Source organism: Octodon degus, unplaced genomic scaffold, assembly GCF_000260255.1.
Source record: "Octodon degus isolate 3935 unplaced genomic scaffold, OctDeg1.0 scaffold00221, whole genome shotgun sequence".
NCBI classification, from domain to species: domain Eukaryota; kingdom Metazoa; phylum Chordata; class Mammalia; order Rodentia; family Octodontidae; genus Octodon; species Octodon degus.
In genome coordinates, this window is record NW_004524797.1 from 971,502 (window position 1) to 997,178 (window position 25,677).

The 25,677-nt window shown below is 49.1% G+C and overlaps 2 protein-coding genes across 2 annotated transcripts in view; both read right to left on the reverse strand.

Moving 5' to 3' along the window:
- The window catches only part of Trim14 (tripartite motif containing 14), a 25,260-nt gene extending 16,220 nt beyond the window's left edge, over positions 1-9,040 (reverse strand). The window contains exons 1-2 of the mRNA XM_004645235.2: positions 8,796-9,040; positions 6,433-6,528 (exon numbers count right to left, since the gene is read on the reverse strand). Coding sequence (XP_004645292.1) covers positions 6,433-6,528; positions 8,796-9,011 — 312 coding nt within the window. The 5' untranslated portion in view covers positions 9,012-9,040. The remainder of the gene's footprint in view (positions 1-6,432; positions 6,529-8,795) is intronic.
- Positions 9,041-11,358: 2,318 nt separating this feature from the next.
- Coro2a (coronin 2A) overlaps positions 11,359-25,677 on the reverse strand; it is a 75,715-nt gene continuing 61,396 nt past the window's right edge. The window contains exons 4-12 of the mRNA XM_004645218.2: positions 24,045-24,194; positions 23,021-23,200; positions 22,198-22,314; positions 21,339-21,443; positions 20,579-20,675; positions 18,561-18,673; positions 18,127-18,217; positions 13,771-14,045; positions 11,359-12,688 (exon numbers count right to left, since the gene is read on the reverse strand). Coding sequence (XP_004645275.2) covers positions 12,557-12,688; positions 13,771-14,045; positions 18,127-18,217; positions 18,561-18,673; positions 20,579-20,675; positions 21,339-21,443; positions 22,198-22,314; positions 23,021-23,200; positions 24,045-24,194 — 1,260 coding nt within the window. The 3' untranslated portion in view covers positions 11,359-12,556. The remainder of the gene's footprint in view (positions 12,689-13,770; positions 14,046-18,126; positions 18,218-18,560; positions 18,674-20,578; positions 20,676-21,338; positions 21,444-22,197; positions 22,315-23,020; positions 23,201-24,044; positions 24,195-25,677) is intronic.

A 25,677-nucleotide genomic window follows, 5' to 3' on the forward strand; every position in this document is an offset into this window, starting at 1 on the left:
TATATATATTTCCTTGGCTATGATCAGGAGGACCAGAAAGGCCTCTCAATAGGACAAATAACATGTGTTGGCAGTTTCAAGCAATAACTAAGACAGGTGGGGCCAGCCAAATAGCTCAGCGGATTAAAGTGCCTGCAAGCAGGTGCAGGGGCTAGGGGTTCAATCCCCGGGCCTGCTGTGCTGGCCTTGCCCCTGGGGTACGCTGCGACAGCAATTGAAACTGGGTGTGGTGGTGCGTGCCTGTAATCCCAGCACTTGGCAGGCTGTAAGCAGGTGGATCATTATGAGTCTGATCTACTAGTGAGACCCTGAACACCCTGTAGACCCTTCCCTAAAAAACACAAAAAAATAAACAAACAAAAAACTAGGACAGGTAAATTCGTGGATACAGAAAGTAGAGCAGAGGTGACCAGGGGCTGGGCAAAGGAGGTTGGGGTAGGAGTGCTCTGTGGCTTCAAGTTTCTCTTTGGAGTAATGAAAAAGTTCTGCAAATAGATAATGGTGATGATTGTACACCATCATGAATATAATGCCTCTGAAGGAACACTGTCTCCCCAGCTGAGGGCTGCCTGGCAAGCGCAAGGACCCAAGTTCAATCCTGGGTATTGCATGCTGTGCTGGCCCCAGAACCCTGGGTGCACTGTGCAGGTCACTGAAATCAGACTTGGCGGCTCAAGCCTGTAATCCCAGCACTGGAGAGGCTGAGACAGAAGGATCACTATGAGTCTGAGTTGCATAGCAAGACCCTGTACCAAATAAATAATAAAAAATTAAAATAAATAAAAGAGCTGAAAACCGCTAAATTTCTGTTATGTATGTATTACCACCATAAAACAATACCAAAGGGGAAAGAATGCACTGGCCAGGAAAGTGCTTCAGGGCCCCCGTGAAAAGGAGCAAGTTGCAGGGTAGCTGGGACTACAGTGTACGTCAGCCACCGTGCCAAGTGCGGGCGCCCTCACGGACGGAAGCCTTTCAGCTCCGCAGCCTGGCACATTCTACTTCCCTCACTGCCTCAATCAGCAAACAGCAACCACTGTCACTATAGGCAAGTAAGTATCTATATGCACACACATAGACACACAGATCCCCTCTACTTTCATTTATAAAAATAGCAAAAGATCATTCCTGAATCTGTGGAAGATTTAGGAAGGACATAGCTCCTTGGCATCATCATCTGGCTTCAGTCTAAGTCCTGAGTCCAGACTGCAGGTGTGTGTTGGGTTTTCCCTGCACCTAAGGAGGGGACAGGCAGCCTGGATTGTCAGCCTTGTAAGCAGATGGCCTGGTAACAAGGATACAAGAAGAAGTCACCAAATGAGTGTTGGTTGGGGATTAATGACCTAATCCACCTAGAAAGATCCACGTGGCCTCTGACAAGGCCTGCTTGGTGGCTTTTGCATGAGAGACTTCGGACCATGGATGGACTTTATCTGTTTACAAAGCCATCTGGTGGGTTGGTTTCCATGCACATGGCCTTGTCCCGAGCACTGACTCTGTGTAATTAAGTGTGGAGCAGCAGGCAAGCTCAGCAGGTGGCCAGGCAGCGCTGGGGGCATTGCACAGACCTGTGCCCACAGTAAGCATGGCACTTCTAGGGGTGGGTCCTGCAGGACATGAACCAAGTGACAACGAGTGGTGGCTGTTCGTTGAATCTAGGCATAGTTAGAGACCTATTTTGTTTTTTGACTTGTTATGCAGCTCAGGCTGGCCTTGAGCTCACTTCGTAGCCCAGGCTGATCTCGAACTTACAACGATCCTCCTGCCTCAGCCTCCAAATTGCTGGGATTCCAGGTGTGCACCACCACAACTGGTGAGGCACAGTTAGAGACTTAGAATGTGCACAGAGTCGCAGCTGATCAGGAGGCCGAGGCAACGGCACTGCTTGAGCCCAGTAGTACAAGGCCACATCAAAAAAAAAAAAAAAAAAAAAAAAAGAAAAGAAAGAAAGAAAGAAAAGAAAATAATATATTGACACTGACAAATAATATTTTAATAGCAGATAAATGTTTTAAACAAACAAATAGGGGACATGGCTCAGTGGAGTAAGCGCTTCCCTGGCAAGCGCAAGGGCCTGAGTTCAATCCCTGGTTCCGCAAAAAAAAAAAAAAAGAAAGAGTAAACAAACAAATAACATATATAAAGTGACACATAGGTTTGCTCAATAAAGGAGGAGGAAGGCTGGAGGTGTAGCTCAGCGGTAGAGGGCTTGCCTAGAATGCAAAGGACCCTGGGTTCATGGGGCCAGCCAAAAAGCTCAGCAGATTAAAGCGCCCACAAGCAGGTGCAGGGGTAGGGTGCGGGTAGGGGGTGGGAGGTGGGGGGTAGAGGTGTTCGACCCAGCCCCTGGGGTCTGCTGAGCCAGCGATTGAGACTGGGCGTGGTGGCGTGTGCCTGTAATCTCAGCTCTTGGGCGGCTGTAAACAGGTGGATCACTACGAGTCCGATCTAGTAGGGCAACCCTGAACACCCTGTAGACCCTTCCCTAAAATACAAAAAGAAAAGACAAGAAAAGAAAAAGACCCAGGGTTCAATCCTCAGTACGTTAAAAACCAAAACAGAAAAGGAGCTTACATGGAAAATCCTCCCTCCTTCTTCAAGCACGTAGAAATGCTAAAGGCACAGCAAGAGATAATGGTGCGTGCCTGTCAGCTGAGAGGCTGGGGCAGAAGCACCCCTAGTTTGAGTCTGTACCAGGCAGCTTAGCAGTGACCACAAGACTCGGTGTCAGTGGTGGGGACAGGAGATGACGCTGACGTCAGGTGGTCCTGGCAAAGGTGGAATTGGAACTATGTGTAGGTAAGAGTGACACCCCAAGGGGCCTGGCCACTTTAGGGGAGCTCAGGGCACTTGGCCTCGTGTCACCTGGGAGGGGGCAGGGGTGGTCCACGTGAAGCCACAGTCAGGGAGCCGCTGCTCCATCTGTGAGCTAAAGACCAGAAAAATTCTACTCACTGGCCCAGGGTGAGGGCAAGAAGTCTGGTTGTGCATTTAGGGCCATCTAGGTAAAAAGAAAATCATCAGCAAAACAAACCATCAGGCACGACACAGACTTCAAGCCTGAATTGCTGGAACGGCAAAATTAATATAAAATAGGTCTGGGCGGGGCCTGGTGGGGTAGCTCTATGATCCCAGCACCTGGGAAGCTGAGGCCAGAGGATGCACACAAAAGGTGGCAACATCTTCTGACCTTCCTAAACCCAACTTTTATGTAAACGCTTCTGACCACTGCCCATGTGGTGGTGCACACAGGTAAATCCCAGCACTCAGGAGGAAGATCACTGTGAATTCAAGGCCAGCTTGGGCTGCATAGTGAATGAATTCAAGGCCAGCCTGAACTATAGTGAGACCGTGTCTCAAAACCAAAAACAAAATACTGACCACTAGTTCAAATGTTCTTTCATTTTATTCCTATTTTCTTTTATATTATTAGGAATACTTGGGTATAAGTCTAACAAAATATGTCAACCAGGTGTGGTGGCACATGCTTGTAATCCCAGTGCTCAGGAGGCTGAGGCAGGAGGATCCAGGGAATTCAAGACTAACCTGGGCTGCAAAGTGAGCTCAAGGCCAGTCTGAGCTGCACAGCACGACCCTGTCTCAAAACCAAACCAAACCAAACCAAACCAACAACCCCACAAAACATGCATGAGATTTATATGGTAAAAACTACCAGTAGCAGTAAAAGACAACAAATATGTAAATAAAGAGGCATACCGTGTTCATAAACGTAAGGCTCAATACAGTAAAGATGGCAGCTCTCCAAACTGACACAAATTTAACACAATTCCTATCAAAATTCCAACAAAATCTTTTTTTTATAGATATATACAAGATTATCCTAAAATTTAAGTGGAAAGGCTAAAACAAACAAACTAACAAAAACAAACCTAAAAAAGCTGAAATAATTTTGGAAAAAGCTGGATACAGTGGCATACACCTGTAATCTGAGAACTCTGGTAGAGTAAGGCAGAAAGACTGTAAATTCCACCCTATTCCAACAACTCAGTAAGATCCTACCAAAAGAAGAAGAAGAAGAAGAAGAAGAAGAAGAAGAAGAAGAAGAAGAAGAAGAAGAAGAAGAAGAAGAAGAAGAAGAAGAAGAAGAAGAAAACGACGACGACTGAGGGTGTCACTCAGTGCAAAGGCCCTGAGTTCAATCTCTAGTATTTAAAAAAAAAAAAAAAAAGAGGCGGAGGCATCATTTATTTTTACAATCTATTATCGCTTGCAGTAATTACGTGTAATATTGAGAGAGAGATAGACACAGAATAAAGAACTTGGGCAAAGCCCCACATAACTATGGCCAGCTGATATAAATCATACATACCAATTAATAAATTAGTTAATTATTTTTGCAGTATTGGGGTGAAACCCAAGGCCCTGTGCAAGCTAGACAAGTGTTGTACCACTGAATTATATTCCCAAAACCTTTTTATTTTATTTTGAAATAGGGTCTTGCTAAATTGATCTGGCTAGCCTCAAAACTTTTGATCCTCCTGCTTCAGTCTCCTGAACAACTGGGATTAATAAGCATGTACCATGATATCCAGCTAAAAATGTAAATTATTAAATGTAAAATTATAAAAATAAAAGATGTAAAACCAGTGGTTACATAATTCTAGCAAAGATACTGTCAATCTCTGTTTTAACACTGTACTATATATAGTTAAGATGCAACCTTGAGGGAAATAAGGTGAAAGTACTCAAAGCTTCTCTATTTTATCTTTGCAATTTTCTGTGAATCTATAATTATTTCAGAGTAAAAAATTAAAAAGTTGCTAACACTTGCCCCGTCCTTGTCTTAGTCCCTCCAAACCGGTTCTAACTCTTCCTCTGGGGGGTCCCCAAACCATATCTGGTCAGAGATTTATAGACAGTAGTCCTGTGCCTTCAGTCCAAACAGGCTGAGTAGTTCCTTCATCTCTTGGAGGGAGTCACTTTCCAACCTGCCAGCTTTCACTTACCAAGTCCTTTTGAACTGATTTATCTTCCTGAGTCCAGAGGTCTGCTCTTGACAAGCACTTAATAATTAAGCCGGGGCTACATTGTGGGTGTGAACCAAGGTCCCCAGTACATTAGGGTATCTAGCTACCTCATAGGTAAGGGAAGGTAGGCAAATGAAGGAGTCGGCTCCATAGCCTGGCCTGGGCCCCAGCACGCAATGGGTCCCGGCCTCAGGCTGGTTGTTGGGAGACCTCGTGTCAGCTTTTCCCATGGCCATAGCCAGTCTTTCTCTCTCCTGTGTGTGGGTCAGTCATGGGTAGATCGGGGCAGACCCTGGCGGACATTCCATACCAGCCCTCACTGTGAGGAGGGAGCAGCTGGGACCAAGAGGAAAAGGGGTACAGCTTGAGTCCCCACAGAAGGCTGAAGGATACAGTGACTTCTTCAGAATGGCGACTCACAAACATGTCAGCCCTAACTTCCAGCAAAACTCCCTTAAGAATACATTTAGACAAACATTAGATGAAAGTAGAAGCCTGGAGAAAATATATCCTTATTTAATTTCTTTCTTTCTTTTCCTTTCTTTCTTTCTTTTTTTTTTTTTGTTTGCAGAACTGGGGATTGAACTCAGGCCCTTTTGCTTGCCAGGCAAGTGCTTATTCTACTGAGACATGTCCCCCCCATTTAATTTCCTTCAGGGCTAAGAAACCTTTGACCTATTTGCATGACACAAAGCTGTCTTTTGCTTTGTCTATGGTAATTTGGGGCTGAGGAGAAGAAGGATTGGTCCCTCCAAGACCTATGGGAGATGGCTCAGTAGAATAACTGCTTGCCTGGGAAGCACAAGGGTCTGAGTTCAATCCTCAGTTTCACAAAAAAAAAAAAAAAAAAAAAAAAAAGACCTATGCAATGCAAGGTCTTAGTGGGAGAAAAGGCCTATCTTCTTTTTTTTTTTGTACTTTAGAGAAGGTTCAGGGCCTCACTACTACTAGATCAGACTCATAGTGATCCGCCTGTTTACAGCCTCCCAAGAGCTGGGATTACAGGCACCCACCACCAAGTCCAGTCTCAATCACCTTGTCTCAATCACCATCTCAGTGTGCCCTGGGGGCAGGGCCAGCATGACAGGCCTGGGGATCAAACTACTGCCCCTGCGCCTGCTTGCAGGCCCTTTAATCTGTTGAGCTATTTGGCCAAATATCTTCTTCCTCACTTTGTCAGGCAGTAGCTCAGGGCTGGGGTGCTGGGCAAAGACCAAATCTCCACAAGGCTGAGGAAACAGGAATCTCGGGTCCCTTGTTTACACACTTCTTTCATGGTCTTGCACTGAAATTTGTCATTTTGTCCACTTTTTCTCAAAGTGGGCCTCTGAATTATAGAAGCCTGAGGCCTTGCGTGCCCCTCTGAGCCTCCACACTGGGGGCACCTGTTTTGGGGGTGGGAGTGTTGGCATGTGCCCTGTAGTAGGGAGGAAACTTCACTTGCCTTGAGCTTCTCAGTGGCACCTTCTATCTGTGTTATGTTGCCAGTGTACTGCTGCTTCTTGGTCGCCAAATGCTCGAGACATTCTTGGATGAGTTTCTACACAAGAGAAGTTGGGGGAAACATGAAGATGGACCTCTGAGTCGGCATCTCTCATCAGAGCTGAGACTCATGTCCCTCAGAGCCGTCATGACTGGTTATTCCTCTGTCTCAGGGCATCCTTCTCACCTTCCTCATGCTGCTGTGTTTTTCAGAGGTATGCTGGGGGTTTTCTCCCCCACAGTGGGACCAGATCCAAGCCCAGCCTTCCCTATAGCTAACCTCGCGCTCAACCCTTGGGCCCGACTACTGGCCCCCACAGGGAGGGAATGGGGTTGGAGAGAAACCTGAAGTACTTTTGGAATCAAATGGAATTACCAGGGGCTGCCAATGTTCATAAATTTGTTTTTCAAGGACTTTAACATATTTCACAATGCTTGCTTGCTTTCCTTTCTTTCTTTCTTTCTTTCTTTCTTTCTTTCTTTCTTTCTTTCTTTCTTTCTTTCTTTCTTCCTTCCTTCCTTCCTTCCTTCCTTCCTTTCTTTCTTTCTTTCTTTCTTTTCTGGCAGAACCGGGGATTGAACTCAGGCCCTTGTGCTTGCCAGGCAAGGGCTTATTCTACTGAGCCATCACCATGGCCCCCTGGGGCTGCCAGTGTGAGAGAGCTGGGAGCCTCAGGCCAGCTGTTCCCAGCACAAGATCACAGAGAGGGGAGACCTAGATCTGAGTCACTGCTCCTCATGAATCCTCCATTTCCTCTCCGAACCTCAGTTTCCACTGCTCTAAACAGGGTAGCTGTAGAGACCACTGAGATGTGTACAGGGTGCTTGACAGACGGTATCTATCTGCTCAGTGCACTTACTTTCATTATTTAAACATCCCTCAGGCACTGGCTACTGTGCACCATGCTATTATAGGCCGGAGGTGGGCCAGAGCAGCGGTGAGCCCCTGTCTCAACTTCCTGACGCACTGTGATTTCTAAGCCAGCTCTGGTCTGTCATGACTCAAGGATACCTTCAAGTTCCAGGTGTCTGTCTCTGCCCTCCAACTGCAGGGGCCTCTTCTGTCTTGCAACCTAGTACCGCCCATTTCCAACAGGAAACTGCAAAGTCTTCTCAGGTTTCCTGCGCCTAGTTTTAGCATCTCTCTCCCCCCCACCCCCACCTGTCACTCAACTGCCTTGGCTTCTCAGTGACAGTACTTAGCACATAGAAGTGTCATGGTGTGCCTACCACACCAGCTAGGCAACTCCTCCGAGTGAGGGGACTATGTGACCTGTGACATGACTCATGGCGCAAGGTATGTGATGAGATGTTTGCTGAATGACAGATAATAGATACCTGGATAGGAGAGGGAGTATGTGGACACAGAGATAGGTGGGCAGACCAGATGGGCAAGTGAACAACTGAGGGAGACCTTTCAGCCATATCTCTGGAAGGCAGCCTTGGTAGCTCTGAACAACAGTTTTGAGGAGCTATCACTATTACAACTAGCTTTTTGTTTGTCTTGTGTTTTGAGATAGGGTCTCAAAATGTAGCCCAGAGCCGAGTGTGGTGGCACAGGCCTGTAATCCCAGCACTGGGACTACATAAAGGGCTGAAGACAGAGAACCTGGCCTCTGTTCACTACTAAGATTTAAGTGGCTAAGGGCATCAGGATGAGAACCTGCTCCATGGTAAACATTCCTGCTGGTTGGTTCCAGGGTTCAAGGACTGCCCCTAGTTCCAGAGCCTTGCTTTTGTTTTGTTAGCCTTCTTTTGTAAAGTGGTTAAATTGCTAACAGTTGGCCCAGGGCTGTCAGGCCCTGGAAGGGGTGCAGCTGCATGGAGGAGGGAGCTGCTGCCCAGGAAGGAAGAGGGTCCGATGAGGCTGCTTCCAGGCCAACACTGGCCCTCAGATTATGACCTGTGAACTCCAGGAGGTGTAGGGACACAAGGCCATGCCTGTTGGCTTTCTGGAGCCACCTGGGCTGTTTTCTCAGGAGTGGGAAGAAAGAAGAAGGTGGGGGCTTACCTGTGACCTGAGATTTCCAGCCCAAGGCAGTGCTGTCCACCTGCCATGTTGGGTGACATCTAGGGCATCTGGGTACTTACCTGCCTGGCTCCCAGGTCTCCCTCCTACCCCAGCCCTTTCGAAGCTTATCTGGTGGCTGTGGCTCCCCTTTGCCTTTCTTGGACCACAGTCTCTCCTTCCTAGTCTACCGACTAGATGACCGCGGGACCATCCTCCGGTTTCCAGGTCCTAATAGTGGCTGGGCCCGGGCATGCCCTGCCTATTCCTCCCAGGTCGCCCCCAGTTCTGCGCCCTGCAGCCTACACAGTGCCCACCTGCACGCGCGTCGCCTCCTCCCGCGCCAGAGTCACCGGGTGGCCGCGGTGTGCGCCCAGCACCGGGCAGAGCGCACACACGCAGCGGGCACAACGGCGACAAAAGAGCTCCACAGGGCGATCCCTGTGCTCCGAGCAGCGCCAGCTGACTGCCTCCTCAGGCTCGGCCGGGCCCGGCCCCCCGGGGGTCCAGCTGGTCTCCGCCGCGCTGGCCATTGGCGCCCACCGCTCCAGGCTCCAGCAGGGCTTGGGGGCGGGGCTCCTCGGAATCGAAACCGGGCAGGGGGCGGAGCCGGGCGCTGCCCTGCGAGCTACAGGCTCCCGCCCAGTTCCCGGCTGACCCGCTCCGCGTGCCCACCTCGTGCCACCTCTGCGGGAAAGTGGGCACCACGGGACAGGCACTCACTTCTAGTGTGCTAACTGCAAGGTGACGCTGCTGCTTGGTGGGGATGGGGCCGGGTTGGGGTGCGCCTCCCGGAGGGCACAGGTTAGCTACACCCATCACTGCCCTACCCTCGAGGGCCCACTCCCGCAGAGTAAGGAATCTCTGGGAAACTCCAGGTGCCCATGGGCTAAAACTTACAAGATCTTAGGCTCTCGCACCCATTGGTCCCTGCACTTTGCTCCTTTTCAGGCTGAGGGAAGCGAGCAGTTCTCTGTTCCAGAACAGTCTTGTGCTCCCAAGACACCCTCTGCTTCCTCCTTCCACTTAACCTGTTTTGGGGTTTGGGCCTGACTGTCACCTCCTCCAGGCTGTCTTGCCAATTCTCCTCCCAGAGCAGCCTGACCTTTCCTGGACATTGGGCGGCAAGTGCTGCTGGTGGTCAGGACCTTGCCTGTCCTGTTTCTGAGCAGGTGTCTGGCCCAAAGAGTAGGTGGTCACTTAATTGATATTTGTGGAACAAGAAAAGCAAAGTTCCATTTATTAAAATGTCAGCCAGATGTTTATTGTTTTGTTACATTCTTTCCAGGGCACAATTCCATATCTATGTTCACTTTTATTTCTTTATTGTATCATTATTATTATTATATTTTTTTTTTTACAAAGGTACAAGGACTTTCGGAAGCATTAAAACAATCATTCAAACCGTTTCAGGCACAGTTTCATATGCAAAACATCGCTCCATTCCTGACTTCCTGAATCCCTCTGTGACATCTCAACTCCCCTCTCAGGAAGCGCAATCACGGTGGAGCGAAGGCTGACGCCAGCTGAAGCTCATCCCCAACGGGAGTTCCTGAGTCAACAACAGAAAGGGGGCTCCTAGAGCAGGGGGGACAGTAAGGAGATGAGCTGCAGGCACTGCCTGTGGGCTGGGCACAGTCCGCTCCATCAACTCAAGGACATAAACAAAAATGTAATTAAAAAAAGCTTAAAAAATATTGGATAAAAATTACCTATCCCTCTCCCTTGCAGTGAAATAATTTAAATAATTTATCCTAGCTAGGTGTTTAAAACAAACAAACAAAAAAAGACAGAAAACAAGTTTGTTCAAGCTGTCTGTATCCTGTTTCCAAGTGTGAGGTCCGGGTTCTCCAGGTGGCAGCTTTTGAGGGGACAATGGATGCTCTTTGCACTCAAATACCCCTCCCCACCATGCGCACCCCCCCCCCCCCCAGTTGGGCAGCCAGTGGGCTGGAGCCTGAGGTTTCTTCACTTTTCTGAGGCTCACTTCATCTTCCCTTCTGAAGATAAGACAATAAGGCCTGTCTGATATGTTGGAGCAGCGTGGGCCAGTGAGTGAAGAGGGGAGGGCTTTGTAAACTGTGACATGCTGGCCGCTGATGAAGGAGAGGGAAAACCAGTCAGGGAGGCACGGTGCCTGGGATGTGGCCTTTTGCTCCTCAACAAAGTAAGGCAAACCTGGCTGGCGGTTAGGGGAAATGGAGAATAAGATAAAGAATAGGGCCTTTGTTTGGTGTTTGTAGACTGGCAAGGGGCATCAGCTAAGCCCTGGGTGGGGGAGGGGGCAGCCTGGGTACCGTATTTGAGCCCCAGCTCCTGTGTGGCTTTCATTGCTTTCTTCACCTTTCCTGCAGATCAGGCCTAGGGATGGGTCCAGGAGTTTCTGTCCTGTGTTACAGAACTCCCGGGGCAGCTTATAAAATCAGAGGCCTAGGCCCTAGAGATTCAGCTTTAGTGAATGCAGGGTGGGAGCTGGGTATCTCTGCTTCCTGAAGGCTCTCAAGGGGATTCTACTGTATAGCGTGGATGGAAGCTTCTTAGGCTGTGTCTTCTGCAGTCCCATCTGAGCTCCAGAGTCACCTGTGGGATGGGGAAAACTTAATTGTCTGTCCATGCTGGGTAAAGACAGAGAGACTTCACTTGGTATCATTCTTTGTCTCCGGCTGGACTGAACTGACCATGAGAAAGAATAAGCCTTAGAGTAGGGTTCAGGGTAGAGATTTAACAAGGAGGGATGCAGCCAGGCATGGTGGCACACACCTGTAACCCCAGCTGCTTGGTTGGCTGAGGCAGGAGGGTCACAAATTCAAGCCCAGCTTGGGCAGCTTAGTGACTTAGTGAGACCCTGTCTCAAATTTCAAAAAATGAATAAGCGCTGGGGATGTAGCTCAGTTTGAAGGCCATGGGGAGGATCCCCAGTACCAGAAAAACAAAACAAAGCAGAAGCAAGAAAGGAGGGACACAGAAGCACTTCCAGGCCAGAAGGGAACTTGTGGATGGACCATCTGGTGCTCCTTTCTCCCCAGTGTGCTCATGCCACCCCAGAAGCCCTCACTGGCAGGTGGCTACAGGGCTGGGCCAGGATCCAGGCTTTTGTTAACCTGGGCTGAAATCCGCCTACATCTTCCTGGAGCAGGCAGGCTATGTGCAGCAGTCCAGATTCAGCTCTAAGGTCTGCACCGCCACATGGGGGCCAGCATCTCCTCACATCTGGCTAGGAAGGGTGGTTTTGACCTCTGGTCTGTGCTGCAGAGTTGCGAGGAACCTTAACTCATTCCTTCAGCGTGACCCGCTTCAGCCTCTTTGCCAGTGTGTGGTCCTGGTCTCTGGGTGTAGACCTGTGTGGGTAGCTCCTTCCAGGGCTCCTCCTGTTCAGCGAACAAGCTGAGACCCCAAAAAGAAGGATTTTGTAAATGGTCACCAAGTATGTCACGCATAGACCAGAACCAGGGGATTCCTGCCTAGGCAGCTGAGAGCTGCATCAGGCCAGCAGCAATAGAAAGACCAGAAGACCAGGATCTCAGCCTGGCACCACGAAACAAACCTCACTGCCTTTACCTGGCCTCAGTTTCCCACCTGTAAAATGAGGGAGCTGAGCCAGACTTCAGACTTCTAAAAACTTGGGTAAGTGGCAGAATTCTGTATTCCACAACAGGCCAACAGGTGAAACAGACAGAAGGGGCTGTCTGCTGGAGTGGGCTCCTGCCTACGCTGTCCTCCCTTTCTGCAGAGCATGGTTTGAACATCATAGGCAGTGTTCTTCCCAGATCCTTCCAGCTCGAACTTCCTACAGTGTTCTTTCCTCTCGAGAAGTTATAGCTCATTGTGGACCCCGAGAGACAGAATTCAACAGAAGGCAAAATATCTAAAAACAGAGTCAGTGCAGAAACTGCTGTCGCAAGAAGGCAAATAGAAAACGGCACCATATCCCACTGGAATCTCTTTCAGTGACTGAGAGTTTTCGTTTTCTGATAAAAAATATAGAAATAGTGGTTGTTTTGGGGGATGTGAAGCTCGGTTCTGGACCTCCCCACAAAGCCAGTGGTGTCCCTGAGGGCGGGGATGGCAGAGGCCTTGCTCAGAACTGCCCAGAGTCCATCCGCAAGTTTTTGATCTCCAGTTCCAATTGCTTGGCCTCGACCTCTCGCTGGGTCAGCAGCTCCCGGAGTCTTCGGATCTCCTCCTGTTGCCGATAGAACATCTGCAGCAGCTGGGAAGGCAGAGGTCAGAGGGCAAGATCACTTGGGTGGCTGGAGTAGGGCACCAGCAGGAGGGCTGAAACATTACCTTTTTGACTCAAGGAGCCAGAAGTGATTAAATTAACAAGGGGGCAATCTGTGCACAGATCTTTTTACAAAAATCTCTACTTCACCCAGTGAGGGAAATTCAATGAAGGTTTGAAAGTTTTAGATGTTCTTGCCTCTTTGGCTCCCTAGGGATCAGGAGGAAAATATACTTGGCCCTGAAGCCTGGGAATGGACATTTTCACCACCTCTAAACCACATGACTGTGGGTGGTCAGTTACCTGTCCTCTTAGACCTTCAGCTTCTTTCTCTAGGACAGTGGTGGCAAACCTTTTAGAACTTTCAGTGGCAACAAATAGCCAGCTGTGGCACGTGTGCCATAGGTTTGCCCCCACTGCTCTAGGGACTGGGGTCAGAAAACCTCTTTGCTGTCATAATTGTTGCTGCTATAGAGAACAGCTGTTAGATGCTGGGTGCCCCCCAAGGGCTTTCCTTATCTTCTAGACGCTTGTGATGCCCCTGTGAGTGCCATTTCCATTTCACACGTGGAAACTGAGGCAGCAACATGTGGCCTCCAGGCCTGAGGCTGCTAGTGAGTACTCAGCTGGACACCTCCCCCTCCAATTTTAGCCCCACCACCGTTGACTTCCAGGGCTGTGGCCCATGGGACTCCATCACATTCAAAATCAAAAACATCTATCCCAGGGCCTGGCATACAGTAAGGCACTCAACAGATGCTCATTCTGAAAGCCCAGACAATCTTAGAACATGAGCACTGGAGGGGACTTTAACACTCACCAGGTCAAACCCTCTACATTTTCTAGATGGTTCCCTTCTATCTGGGTGTATATATTTACCACCATGGCATACAGAAGGTGCTCACTGCCCATTTGTTGACTGAATGAACAAAGTGAGTTAGGGACTAAGCCACATGGCGGGCTGCACTTCCTGGCCAGCTTTTTCCTCTCACCCTGGGCCCTTGCCCTGAGGAGCAAGCAGTGCTGATTCCCTTCCCAGCTGCCCCCAGCTGGCCAGCACCCTCCTTTACCTCATTCTCTGTCTTTGGTGGGGGGCATTCGAAAACGTCAAAGCCGTTTGTGAGCCAGGATTTCTTCTCCTCCAGCCTGTGCTCCACTGCCCACCTTGGCACCTTCTCCTCCAACAGGGGGCTGGGCCTCCGGCTGTCCTCTGTGGCCAGTTTTGGTGTGGGGTCCACGGGCAGGAGTGAAGCTGGGGCTGCAGCATTGGAGAGGGGTCGCTGGGGAGGCAGAGGCCGAGGGCTCAGCAGCTGGGAGCCGGGCCGGAGGGACACCAGGATTGGCTCTGGAGGGAAGCAAAGGGCTGTGAGAGCACTGAGTGGCATGAGCAGATGGACATGGGGAGGCTGGCATGCGGGAACACACACAGGCGTGGGAGACGTAGCTGCCTGCAGACAGGTAGAAGAATTGTGGGGCCGGGTAGTCAGCTACAAGCACCACACATGCAGCCACCTAAGCAAATCATAGTGGTGGGTGTGCATTGGAGCTGTCTGCAGACACCATGTGTTCCTTTAAGCGTAGCCTGCTCTTGCCTTATGAGGACAGTCCCAACCCTACTGTACTCAACTATCTACCCATGAGTTCTCCCAACACCTCAGGAACCAAAGGTGGCAAGAAGAGGAAGAATTAGAGACCCAGGAAGGAGAGGACCTAAGGTCACACAAGTCTAGGACTTGGCACTGGCAGTAGCCCACTCAGTGTGTCAGGCAGGAGGCCCCTCAGCCCTGGTGAGGGAAATGAGAAGTTCTTCAAACGGAGGGAAAGAGAGCTTCCGGGTCAGAGGTCAAGAGACCATATGTTGCTCTCTTTCCACTGGAATGGCCCTGAGAACTGTCAGGATAGGCTGACAGGGCCAAAGAGCCCAGGTTGCAGGTGCTGTCTAGAGGGTCTTGGCAGAGGTAGGAGTGGGGCGTCTAGAGGGTCTTGGGCAGAGGTAGGAGTGGGGCATGCATGGGCAGAGGAGTCGGCTGAGACTGTCTAGTTTTCCTAAAGAGCCTCAAATGAGAAGTGTTCTGTGGGGCAACTTCCCTTGAGCTGGAATTTTTTTTTTTTAATTAAGTTTATTGGTACATTTTAAATGTATGTAATGATTGTTTTCATTGTTGGTACTTTTTACCTGTACATGACTTATCTCAATTCCTTTTTCCCTAATTCTTTTATCCTCCTTTCAGTCCTTCTTCACCTCGTTACAAAAGTTTTGTTTCCATTTTTCCTTCTTTTCTCTCTCTCTCTCTCTCTCTCTCTCTCTCTCTCTCTCTCTCTCTCTCTCTTTTTTCCATTCCTTTCTCTCCCTTCCCTCCCTAGCTCCCCTTTCCAACTGAGCACTTTCTTCCTATTTCATAATATGTAGTATACATTCTGGTCTGCATTTATACTTTTGGTTTCTTACAACAGAGAAACAATGTGATATTTAAAAATGTGTGTGATTTATTTCACTTATGAGTATGGTTTGTCCATTTACCTATAAATGTCTCAAGTTTAACCTTCTTTATGGCTGAGTAGTACTCCATTGCATAAAACCCCCACATCTTCATAGGTTGATGGGCATTTAGTCTTTTTCTAAGACTTAACTATTACAAGGACTGGGGTGATAGCTCAGTGGCATAAGTGCCTGTCTGGCAAGCACAAGGTCCTGAGTTTGATCCCTGATACAAAAAAAAAAAAAAAAAGATTTAGCTATTACAAAGTGTGCTACTATAAATATGAATGTGCATAGATCTCTGTGGTCTCTGTGGTATGATGTTAATTCTTTCGGGAAGACACCAAGAAGGGGAATAGCTGGATCAAATGGAAGCTCTAGTTTTAGTTTTTTTAAGGAACTTTCACACTGATTCACCCCAGGGATGCAGGGACAGTTCAACATACACCAATCAACAAATTTAATGCACCATATCAACAGAGCCAAGGACAAAAATCACATGATCATCTCAATAGATGCAGAAAAATCTCTTGACAAAGTCCAACACTCACTCATGATAAAAACCCTACAGAAAATTGGAATAGAAGATCTTTATCTCAATCTGATAAAAGCCATCTATGACAAATCAATAGCCATCATCATACTAAATGGTAAAAAACCGAGTATGTTCACTCTAAAATCAGGAAGAAGACACGGATGTCCTCTATGACCATTCTTATGCAATATAGTTTGAAACCTTAGCCAGTGCAGACATCAGAAAGAAATAAAAGGAATAAATATAGGAAAGAAGTTAAATTATGATTTTCAGATGACATGATACTCTACACAGAAGAAGACCCTTAAAATTCCACAAAATTTCTGTATTTAATAATCAAATTCAGTCACATAGCCAGATACAAAGTCAACCCTAAGCACCTGCTTAGGCAGGTGCAGGGACCAGGGCTTGATCCCAGCATGTCCTCCTGGCCCTGCCCCCAGCACACAATGAGAGGGTGATTGATACTGGGCGTGGTGGCATATGCCTATAATCTCAGAATTTGGGGGGCTGAAAACAGGAGAATCACTATGAGTCTGATCTGTGTAGTGAGACCCTGTAGTCTCTGTCCTAAATACATTTTTTAAAAAAGTTAACATTAAAAAAGAAATAGCATTTCTGTACACAAACAACAACCTCACTGAGAAAGAATTTAGGGGAATCATGCCTTTCACAATATCAATAAATAAAATGAAAGAATCAAACAAAGACAGAAAAGATCTTTAAACTGAAAACTATGGTACTCTGAAAAGGAGATCAAAGAAGATATCAGAAAATGAAAAAAAAAAAAAGAAGAAAATGTAAAGATATCCCTTTTTCTTGGGTAGGAAGAATCAACATAGTGAAAATGGTCACACTCTCAAATTGTTATATAGATTTAATGGAATTTTGATCAAAATACCAATAGCACAGAGTTAGAGAAAATGATCCTAAATTTTATTTGGACCCAAAAGAGACTTAGAATAGCAAAACCAATTTTGGGCAACAAAGGCAAGGCAGGAGGTACCACAATACCTGACTTTAAATCTTGCTACAAAAGTACTATGATTTAAAAACAGCATATTACTGGCAAAGAACCAGACCTGAGGATCAATGGAATAGATTAGAAGATGCAGAAATAACCCCTAACACATTCAGCCACCTTATCTTTGAAAAAGGGGCCAAATATCCTCTTTGGAAGATAGATAGCCTCTTTAATAAATGGTGCTGAAAAACTAGCTTTCCACATGTCAAAAACAAACATTTGACCCATGTCTCTCACCATGCACTAAACTAAAATTAAAACGGATCAAATATCTAAATATTAAAGGACAAACACTAAATCTGACAGAAGAGAGAATAGGTAGAACTCTTGAAAACAATGGTGTAGGCAAAGACTTTATTTTTTATTTTTTATGTAGTTAGTACAGAGTCTACGGGGTCTCACTACACAGATCGGACTTGTAGTGATCCTTGCTGTTTTTCAGCCTCCCAAGTGCTACGCCATGTCCAGTCTCACTTGCCATCTCAGCGCACCCTGGGGGTGGGGCCAGCATGGCAGGCCGGGGATCCAACCTCAACCCCTGCGTCTGCCTAAGCAGGCGCTTTAATCCACTGAGCTATTGGGCAGTGGACTTTATGAACAAAACCCTGACTACAAGGGAAATATCACAAAGCATCAGCTACTGGGTTCTTACTGTTTTTTTTTTTTTTTTTTTCCTGGTACTGTGAATCAAACTCACAACCTCATCCTTGCCAGGCAGGTGCTGTGCTGCTGAGCTTTTAAATCTCTGGGCCTGACACTTTATCTTATTAAAAGTTTTTGTACAACAAAAGAAATCATCAACAGAATGAAGAGACAACCCACTGAGTGGGGAAAAAAAAACTTTACCAGTTGCTCCTCAGATAAGGAACTAATGTCTAGAATACATAAAGAACCCCCAAAAAAATCAGATCTCTCAAATTTAAAGACTCAATTCAAAAATGGGCCTCTGAAATGAACAGATATATCTCAGATAAAGAAGTAGAAATGTCAAATAAATAGATGAAAAATGTTCAAAAATCACTAGTTATTTCAGAGATGCAAATTAAAAATGCTGAGATTCCATCTCATTCCAGAAAGAATAGCTATTATTAAGAAATCAACCAATAACAAATGCTGGTAGGGATGTGGGGCAAAGGAACCCTTCTCCACTGCTGGTGGGAGTGCAGGCTGCTGCAACCATTGTGGAAGAGCTTTCTGAGCCACTTGAAAGTCCTACTTTCTTAGTCCTGTATGTGACCATCCAGTCATTGAGGTTTGACTATCAAAGAACTGTCCCCTTTGAAGATACAGGAAATTAAAATACAGGCCACTCCCTCTGTCCCCCAATAACACATGGGGCCAGTGGGACTTTCTTTCCCAATGCAGATGCCATTCTTAGCCTTCCTCACCTTTGTTCATCCCACTGAGCCACTCGTGGGCCGTCAGGGAGGGCTGGGCCCCTGCTGTAGGTGGGTAGATGTCCTCTTGGTAGGATTCCGACTGCAGGAGAATGAGGACAGTGAGGGGACAGTGGTGGAGTAGGCAGCTGGGAGTCCAGACCCACTCCAAGGGGACAGCCTCAGTTCTGCTGAATTGAGGAAACTCAGACCCAGAGAACAAAGGGACTTGCCCAACATCACACAAAGCTCAAAAGGGGAGGTAAGTGAGGCCCAGGATGCCTGGTGGTGACCCTGGGAAGGATCTTCCCTTGGAGCAGTGACCCCCAGCCTCCCTGTGGCTGCCCTCAAGGCATGGGCTGGTGTGCTGTGACCCTGACAGCTGGGGGCTGTCTTCTGTAAGTTGGGTTCCTTGCCTCCCACCCTGATGGTTCCACCATGCTTACCCGCCGGGGCACAATCATGGATACGGGCTCGATGAGGCTTTTCGTTGTGATCAGCTTGTAGAAGCGGAAGATCTCGCAGGAGGACACGTCGAGACCTCTCTTTGGCATGGCACCTGCAGATAGATAGCCACGGGGTGTCAAGAGGTCCTGGTTGGGCCAAGGGTACAAGGACCTGGCATCTGGGGCAATGCCAGGCTGCCCCCAAGGGGATTGTCCTCTCTCCCCCCTCTTCCCTCAGCGAACAGCTTATAACCAAACACCTAGGCACAGTGGGGCCTGTGCTTCAGAAATGGAGTTTGTTATTGGACTCTGCCTCCACCTTTAAGCATTTCAATTATTTTAACTAGATTCTTACAGGCAGCTTGCCCTGCCTCCATCCCCACAGCCTTGGGATCCAAATACTCATGATAAGGACATGCCTGATTTCTGTCTTTGTTTGTGGTGCTGGGAATGGAACTCAGGGCTTCACACCTTCTAAGCAAGTACTCTGCAACTAAGCTATACCCCCATGGTATATCTTCCTTGAGCCTTTTACTTTTTGAATGATATTTAATTGCATTTTTAATTTTATTTTTAAAATAACCTTTAAAAAAATTTTTTTTTTCAATCCTTGTACTGGGGACTGAACCCAGGGCCTACACATACTAGGCAAGCACTTTACTCCTGAGCTGCACCCTCAGCCCTCACTGGATCTTGTTATTATTTATTGATTTTTTTTTATAGCACTGGGGATTGAATCTAGGGGTGCTCTATTACTGAGCTATGCCCTAAGCCTTTTGTTTTTTTGAACCTGGGATTGAACTCAGGCCCTCGCGCTTGCCTGGGAAGTGCTTATTCCACTGAGCCATCTCTCCAGCCCCGCCCTTTTTATTTATTTATTTATTTTTATTCTTTGGTTTTATTTTATTATTATTATTATTATTATTTTTTTTTGCTAAGTTTTTGTCTTGTTGACTTATCTTTTGGTGAAACCGGGGATTGAACTCAGGCCCTTGTGCTTGCCAGGGAAGTGCTTATTCCACTGAGCCATCTCCCCGGCCCTATTTTATTTTGAGATAGGGTTTCCCTAAATTGCCTATGCTGGCCTCAAACCAGTGACCCTCCTCACTCAGCTTGTTGAGGAACTGGGATTAGAGGTGTTTACTCTTTTCTTTTTTTTTTTTTTCTTTTGTGGTGGGACTGGGGATTGAACTCAGGCCCTTGAGTTTGCCAGGGAAGCGCTTAGTCTACTGAGCCATCTTCCCAGACCCAATGTTTACTCTTTTAAATTGGCAAACACACTTAGAATAGAGGAAGGTGGGGTGGGGAGACAGCTCAGTAGAATAAGCACTTGCCTGGCAAGTGCAAGGGCCTGAGTTCAATCCCAGGTTCTGAAAAAAAAAAAAAAAAAAAAAAAAAAAAAGACTAGAGGAAGGGATTGCTCCCTGGGATTTATTTATGGCTTTCATCTCCTGGCTGTGTTGTAACTGCTTGGCCTCGCCAGGCACCCTTCCTCTCTCCCAGGCAGGACTCGCTGCTTCCTCTTTCAGTTCCTTAGATGGTGCCTCCTCAGGGAAGCACCCCCTGGCTCTGGCTTGCTCCTGTGCACTGCTGTACACCTCAAGTCAGACCTGCAACAATCTGAGGGTGTCCCCAAGGGTTTAGGTATTGAAACTCCACCCCCACCATGAAGTATTGAGGGCAGGACTCAGTCAAGCTATGGGGCCTAGAGAGGGGTCCCTCATGGTTAGATAAAGCCCTCAGGGTGGAACCACCATGACTGAATCATGGTGGCTTTGTAAGAGGAAGTGATGAAAAGAGACACCCACACTCTGTCTCATCTGGTGAGGCTCTGAACTGCCTTGGGGCTCTGCCAGCAGGAAGGGCCATTACCACGCGCGACCCTTCGACCCTGAACTCAAACACAGTTCACTTGTTAGAATGCATCCAACTGGTGGTTCTGTGTTAGTGACACAAAATGGATTCCGACAGCCCCAGAGGCCTAAGGCATTTCCCACGGGCCCAGGAGCCCCACTCACCGATGCCCTTCTGAGGGTTGTAGGAGCGGAACTCAGTCAGGTAGGTCAGGTGAGGTTTGTCGGCGCTCACCTCGTAGTAGCGGATGTTGCCATCCCCCTAAGAGAGCAGGCAAGACTCAGAGCCGAGCCACAGCAGCGCTTGGGCCTCCAGGTCCAGCAGCCTCCTCTGGCTCTCACAGAGGGAGCCGCTGGCAAACCCACATCTCACTGGGGACGCCAGAGAACTCAGGGCCTGTCACCAAGGCACAAAGAAGTCCTCATTTTAACTTTCAGTGCCCCCAACTATAATGCAAAACCCACCCTCAACCCTCTAAAGCAGAGGCTTTGGGAAAATGCCCGAATCCCGCTCCCACCCAAAACCCACACAGAGCTCAGAATCTCAGCCCTGAGGAACATTTCTGGTTGTCACAGTGACTAGCAGACGGGAAGGGTGTGTTCCTGGCACTGGCAGGTAGGGTCCTGAGATGCCAACTGTGGCGGAGCCTACACTGTGAAGATCTGCTCTGCCCAAGTTCACAGTGGCCCTGTGAGGAAAGGCCCTCAGTCCCGGAGCTGGAAGGACAAGCGTGTGCTGACCAGCTACAGCCCTGGCGCCAGTCTGGCTAGTGAGCTGGGAGGGTGCTGCCCTGTTGTGAACAGTGGCCAGCCACTGTCATCTGTCCCCAAGGGCCCCAGGCTGCTGGGCTCAGCTTGGGATATTTCTGCTCCTGCCTTAGGGGCCCGGACAGCCACCCCCTCCTCCTGAGCCAGTCAGGCTGACCTTTCCAACCACGTAGAGCATGTTGGTGTCCGGGTCGTAGAAGGGAAACAAGACGCCGGAGGAGCCATCCAGGTCCTCCTCTGTGAGGGGCACTGAGAGGTCATCCTGCAGGGATGGGACACAAAGACGGCTGCTGAGTTGCCTGAGATCAGAATGGCTGCTGTGGGGCTTGGGGTGTGTGTGTGTGGCAGAGTGGCTGATCTTGTGTATGAATCCAGGGGTGGGGCTTGGGGCAGGGATGGCGTGGGGAGGCCCAATCTGTGGGTGCGTAACCACACCTGATTTTGGTGGCTGGCTCTATATGGGGCCAGCAGGGCACATGGTACTTGGGATTGAATCTGGGTCCTTTATCTTGCCAGGCAGGCACTTAGACCACCGAGCTATCTCCCTGGCCAGAGAAGGCATTTTAAAGGCACTAAAACTTGGACCATGTTTGCCAGCATTCTGACCCTTAGTCACTTCTGACACGCTGGGTCTGATTCTGCACCTCCTCCAACCTCTATTTTATTCCATTATTGGTTTTGACTTGACTGTGCAGTCCAGGCTGGCCTGAAACTTGCCATCCACCTGCTTTAGCCTCCCAAGTGCTGGGATTACAGGCACATGTCATCCTGCCCTGCCGCCATCTGTTTTACTAGCTGCAGGAGACTCAATGCAGGGAAGACCCCCATGGATGCCCTTTAGTGATGCCCCCAGGGCTGTGCTCTAGCAGCTCCCGAGGCCGCTCTGGCCCTCCACCAGGACCTCGCCTGGGGCCTCTGCATCTCTCTCCTCCAAGGACTGGATGCACCAGGCCTGGGCTCGCCCAAGGGGCTGCTGGCTGAGGGGTGATGGCAGGGCGGGGGTGCTGCGGACCCACCTGGTCCCACAGGGCCATCTGCCGGTTGTTCCAGCGTGATGTGCCTGTGGATAGGAGCTTCTTCAGGTTTCCCAGAAACAGCACCTTGCTGGCCCGGTGCCCCTTGTAGCTGGCTTCCTGGGGGAACACATGCGGTTAGTGGCTAGATGCCATGAAGGGACTTGGATGGCAGCTCAGAGGTTCTGGCCTCTGGTCCCCAGCCTGGTGCTGGAGACTCCACCTGGGGCCCCACTTCCAGGAAGCCTGCCTGCCTCCTCAGTGACACGGCACACCCCAGCCCTGCACACCCCTGACCCTTCTCCCTGCTAGGATGCGGTGAAGCTCTGTCTGCGTCATGATCCTGCTGAAAGCATACTGAGAGCCCCACCCAGGAGCACAGGCTGGGCACACGCTGTCACCTGGCGGTCCTATTTAGTCCACTGACAGGACAGATGAATGGCTCATGCTGCTGCTGAGCAGATAGGGATTCAGAGAACAGAAAATCTTTGTCCAAGATCACTCAGTGGACAGATAATGCTGCCTCTGTCTCCTGACCCCTGGGCGAGTGCAGCACATGGACCAGCTTTAGAGTTGAGAGGTTTAAATCCTGCTTTCAATGCAAGGGAGTCCCTTCCTCCCTCTTTGGCCTCAATTTACCCATCTAAGAAATGGAACTGACACATCTTATTTCCCCTTGTTGTGTAGAGGGCAGCCACTGAGGATGTCACCTAAAGGGCTTTGACCCCAGAAGCCACCAGCATGCCATCTGGTTCTCAGAACTGCCCCAGCCCCACCTGATCCTCTGCTTCTCAGCCCCCATACTGGACCCTGTCCCAGTACTGACCTGCAGGACTGTCCCAAGCCGGGGATCAACAACCCGAATCTTTCGGTCTTTACAGGTAGTGGCCAGCAGGCTGCCATTGGTGTTGAAAGACATGGACAGGATCACGTCTTGGTGACAGGAGATGGTTCTCATGGGGCTCATGATGACAGACTCCTTGGTGTCCAGGTTCCAGATCATCACCTGCAGGCAGAGTGCCGGCTCTGAGCACAGGCGGTGGCCACCCCGCCCCAGTCCTACAGTGACATGTGGGCCGCGGGAAAACACGGTATTCCCGGGAGGGCAGCGCAGTTGGTAGCCTGGCCCAGGAGCCTTGGTGAGGGTGGGAGGAGAACACATATGCTGAGAAGGCTGCATGGGGCGGAGGGGGCAGCCAGGAGCCAGGCTGTATTCTAGTGAGAGGAAAATACCATCTGCTTTTGAGCAAGAAACCATCTATGCGGGAGGACCCCAGGGAGCCAGCAAATGGAAGGGAGGAGCTGTGTGCAAACAGCAGCAGCATTTTCCACCTTGCGTGGACAGCCAGGGCTGCAGGATTTAGCTGCACAGGCTGTGTGTGCACTGTAAAGCTCCTTCCTGGGCAGATTAAACCCAGCCTAAGCATCAAACAGCGCCCCCTGCAGCTTTGTGAAGAATAACCGGCCCACGCTTGCACATTAGCCGGGCACACACACCCTATATGGACAAAGAGAGCTTCAGACCAGAAGGCAGGGGAGAGGTGCCTTCATAATGCCCAACAGAGCAAGAAGGGAAAAGATGGAAAGTCACTGCTGTGGTTCCCCCATGTGCCTACAGACCAGGAGACAGAGGCCCAGAGGAGGCAAGGGGACATTCTCAGGCTGTAGGAGCTTGGGTAGATGGGGCTGCTGGCCAGGGGTCAGTACGGATGACTCCTCCCCCCAGGGCTCTGTATGGCCTCTTAATACCTTGCCTTGTGATTTCTAGTCTCTGGAACAGAGGAGAGGATGCTTCTGTTGTCTCAAGCCACCCACCCGCGGTGACTTTGCTGGGGAAGCCTCAGACCCACCTTGTAGTCGTAGCCGGAGCTGAAGAGGATGTTGGCAGCCGTGGGGTGCCATTCTACTAGGCCCACCCTGCGTGCGTGGCCCACCAGCTCCTTCCTGTAGACTGTGAGGTTCCTTGTCAGCAGCTGCTTGGGGATGTCCCAGAGTTTGATCTGGCAGAAGACACATGGGCCGGGGCCATGGGTTATTCAGGGCATGCTGATTTACCTGCTCCACAGTGGAAAAGCAGCCAGAAGGACAGGAGCTTTACCAAGGTCTTCTGGCTGGAGCAGCAGCTGTCTTCACCTGAGGTGAGCCTATGCTTCCAGTCCTTTACCCAGGGAAGGTTAACCAACATTTTATTTTTTCAGACAGGATCTCACTAAGGTGCCTGGGCTGGCTTCACACTTGTCCTCCTGCCTCAGCCGGCTGTGCCCAGCTCTCTGCCATTCTGATGGCCTGAGGTGGTGGGCAGGTGGGTGGGCTGTTGGGCTATCTTCCAGGCTGGATGCCAAGCCACATGTGCTGCTCCGCCTAGGACACCCCTCCAAACTTAGTGTCTTCCCTTTCCTTTTCCTAAGATCTCACAGCGGAATCTTGAATGCTGGGAAGAAGGATTGGTGCTGCATCCTTAGGCACTGAGGTGCTAGAACAAACTCTGGAGCACAGAGGATCTTGGTGTGAGGAAGTATTGTTAATAGCCTGGAACAGGAGAGACTGAAAACCAGGAGTGGATGGGATTGAAGGTCGGTACGTCACAGCAAAGGTTAGAGAGGAGGGGCTGAGGCCTCCTTCCAGCGAAGTGTTGTCTGAGATGGCAGGGGGGCTGCCATGCAAAAAGGGAGAGTGCAAACAGGCTTGGGTGGTGCTTTGGAGGAGATGAAGCCTTGGATGCTGCTGTCTCAATGCTCCTTACTGCCCCTCCATGGCTGAACGCCTGAATGCACCACTTCCTTTGTCTTGTGAATAACTTGTTCCGCAACTGTTCCATAAGATGGGTAAACATTTCTAATAGATTTTAACCTGATAAACCAGTGATGTCTTGCAATATGAGTGTGCCTGGCACTAAACATCATGTGCTCATGCCTGGGCCAATGGTTCCCTCTCTTTGCCTATCTCTGTCCATCTCCCTCTGTCCCTCCCTCCCTCGCTCCCTCTGCAGGTTTGTGGGTGATCATGTCCCTATAGCAAGAGGTTATGGAGAAAATCTCATCTGCAGAGGAGGAGAAAAGGGCAAAGGAATCCCTCGCTTCCATGTGATTAAGGAGCTTTGTGAAATGTGGAAAACTGCAGAATTTCATAGGAAAGCACCACCTAAATAAGGCTGTAGAAGTGCGAGCAATGAACCTATTTAATGATGATACAATGCTACATTTCCATGAAATCCTCAAAAGGAGACAAAAGCAAGTGTCATTGGATCAGTCTCCTGTTGAAGTTCCACAAAAAGAAAGATTTCAGAGTGAGCAGACAGCAGCGATTCCCTTAGTGATAATGAAAGTCATCCTACACAGTAACCCCTCTCTGTCTCCCTCATAACCAGCCACAAAGGTTTTCAAAGGTAAGTGAAGGTTAATTTGCTTATTTTTCTTTATATTTTCTTTACTATTTTGTATTCCAGGACAGGGTTATAATCATTTTATATGAATATTTTTGGGT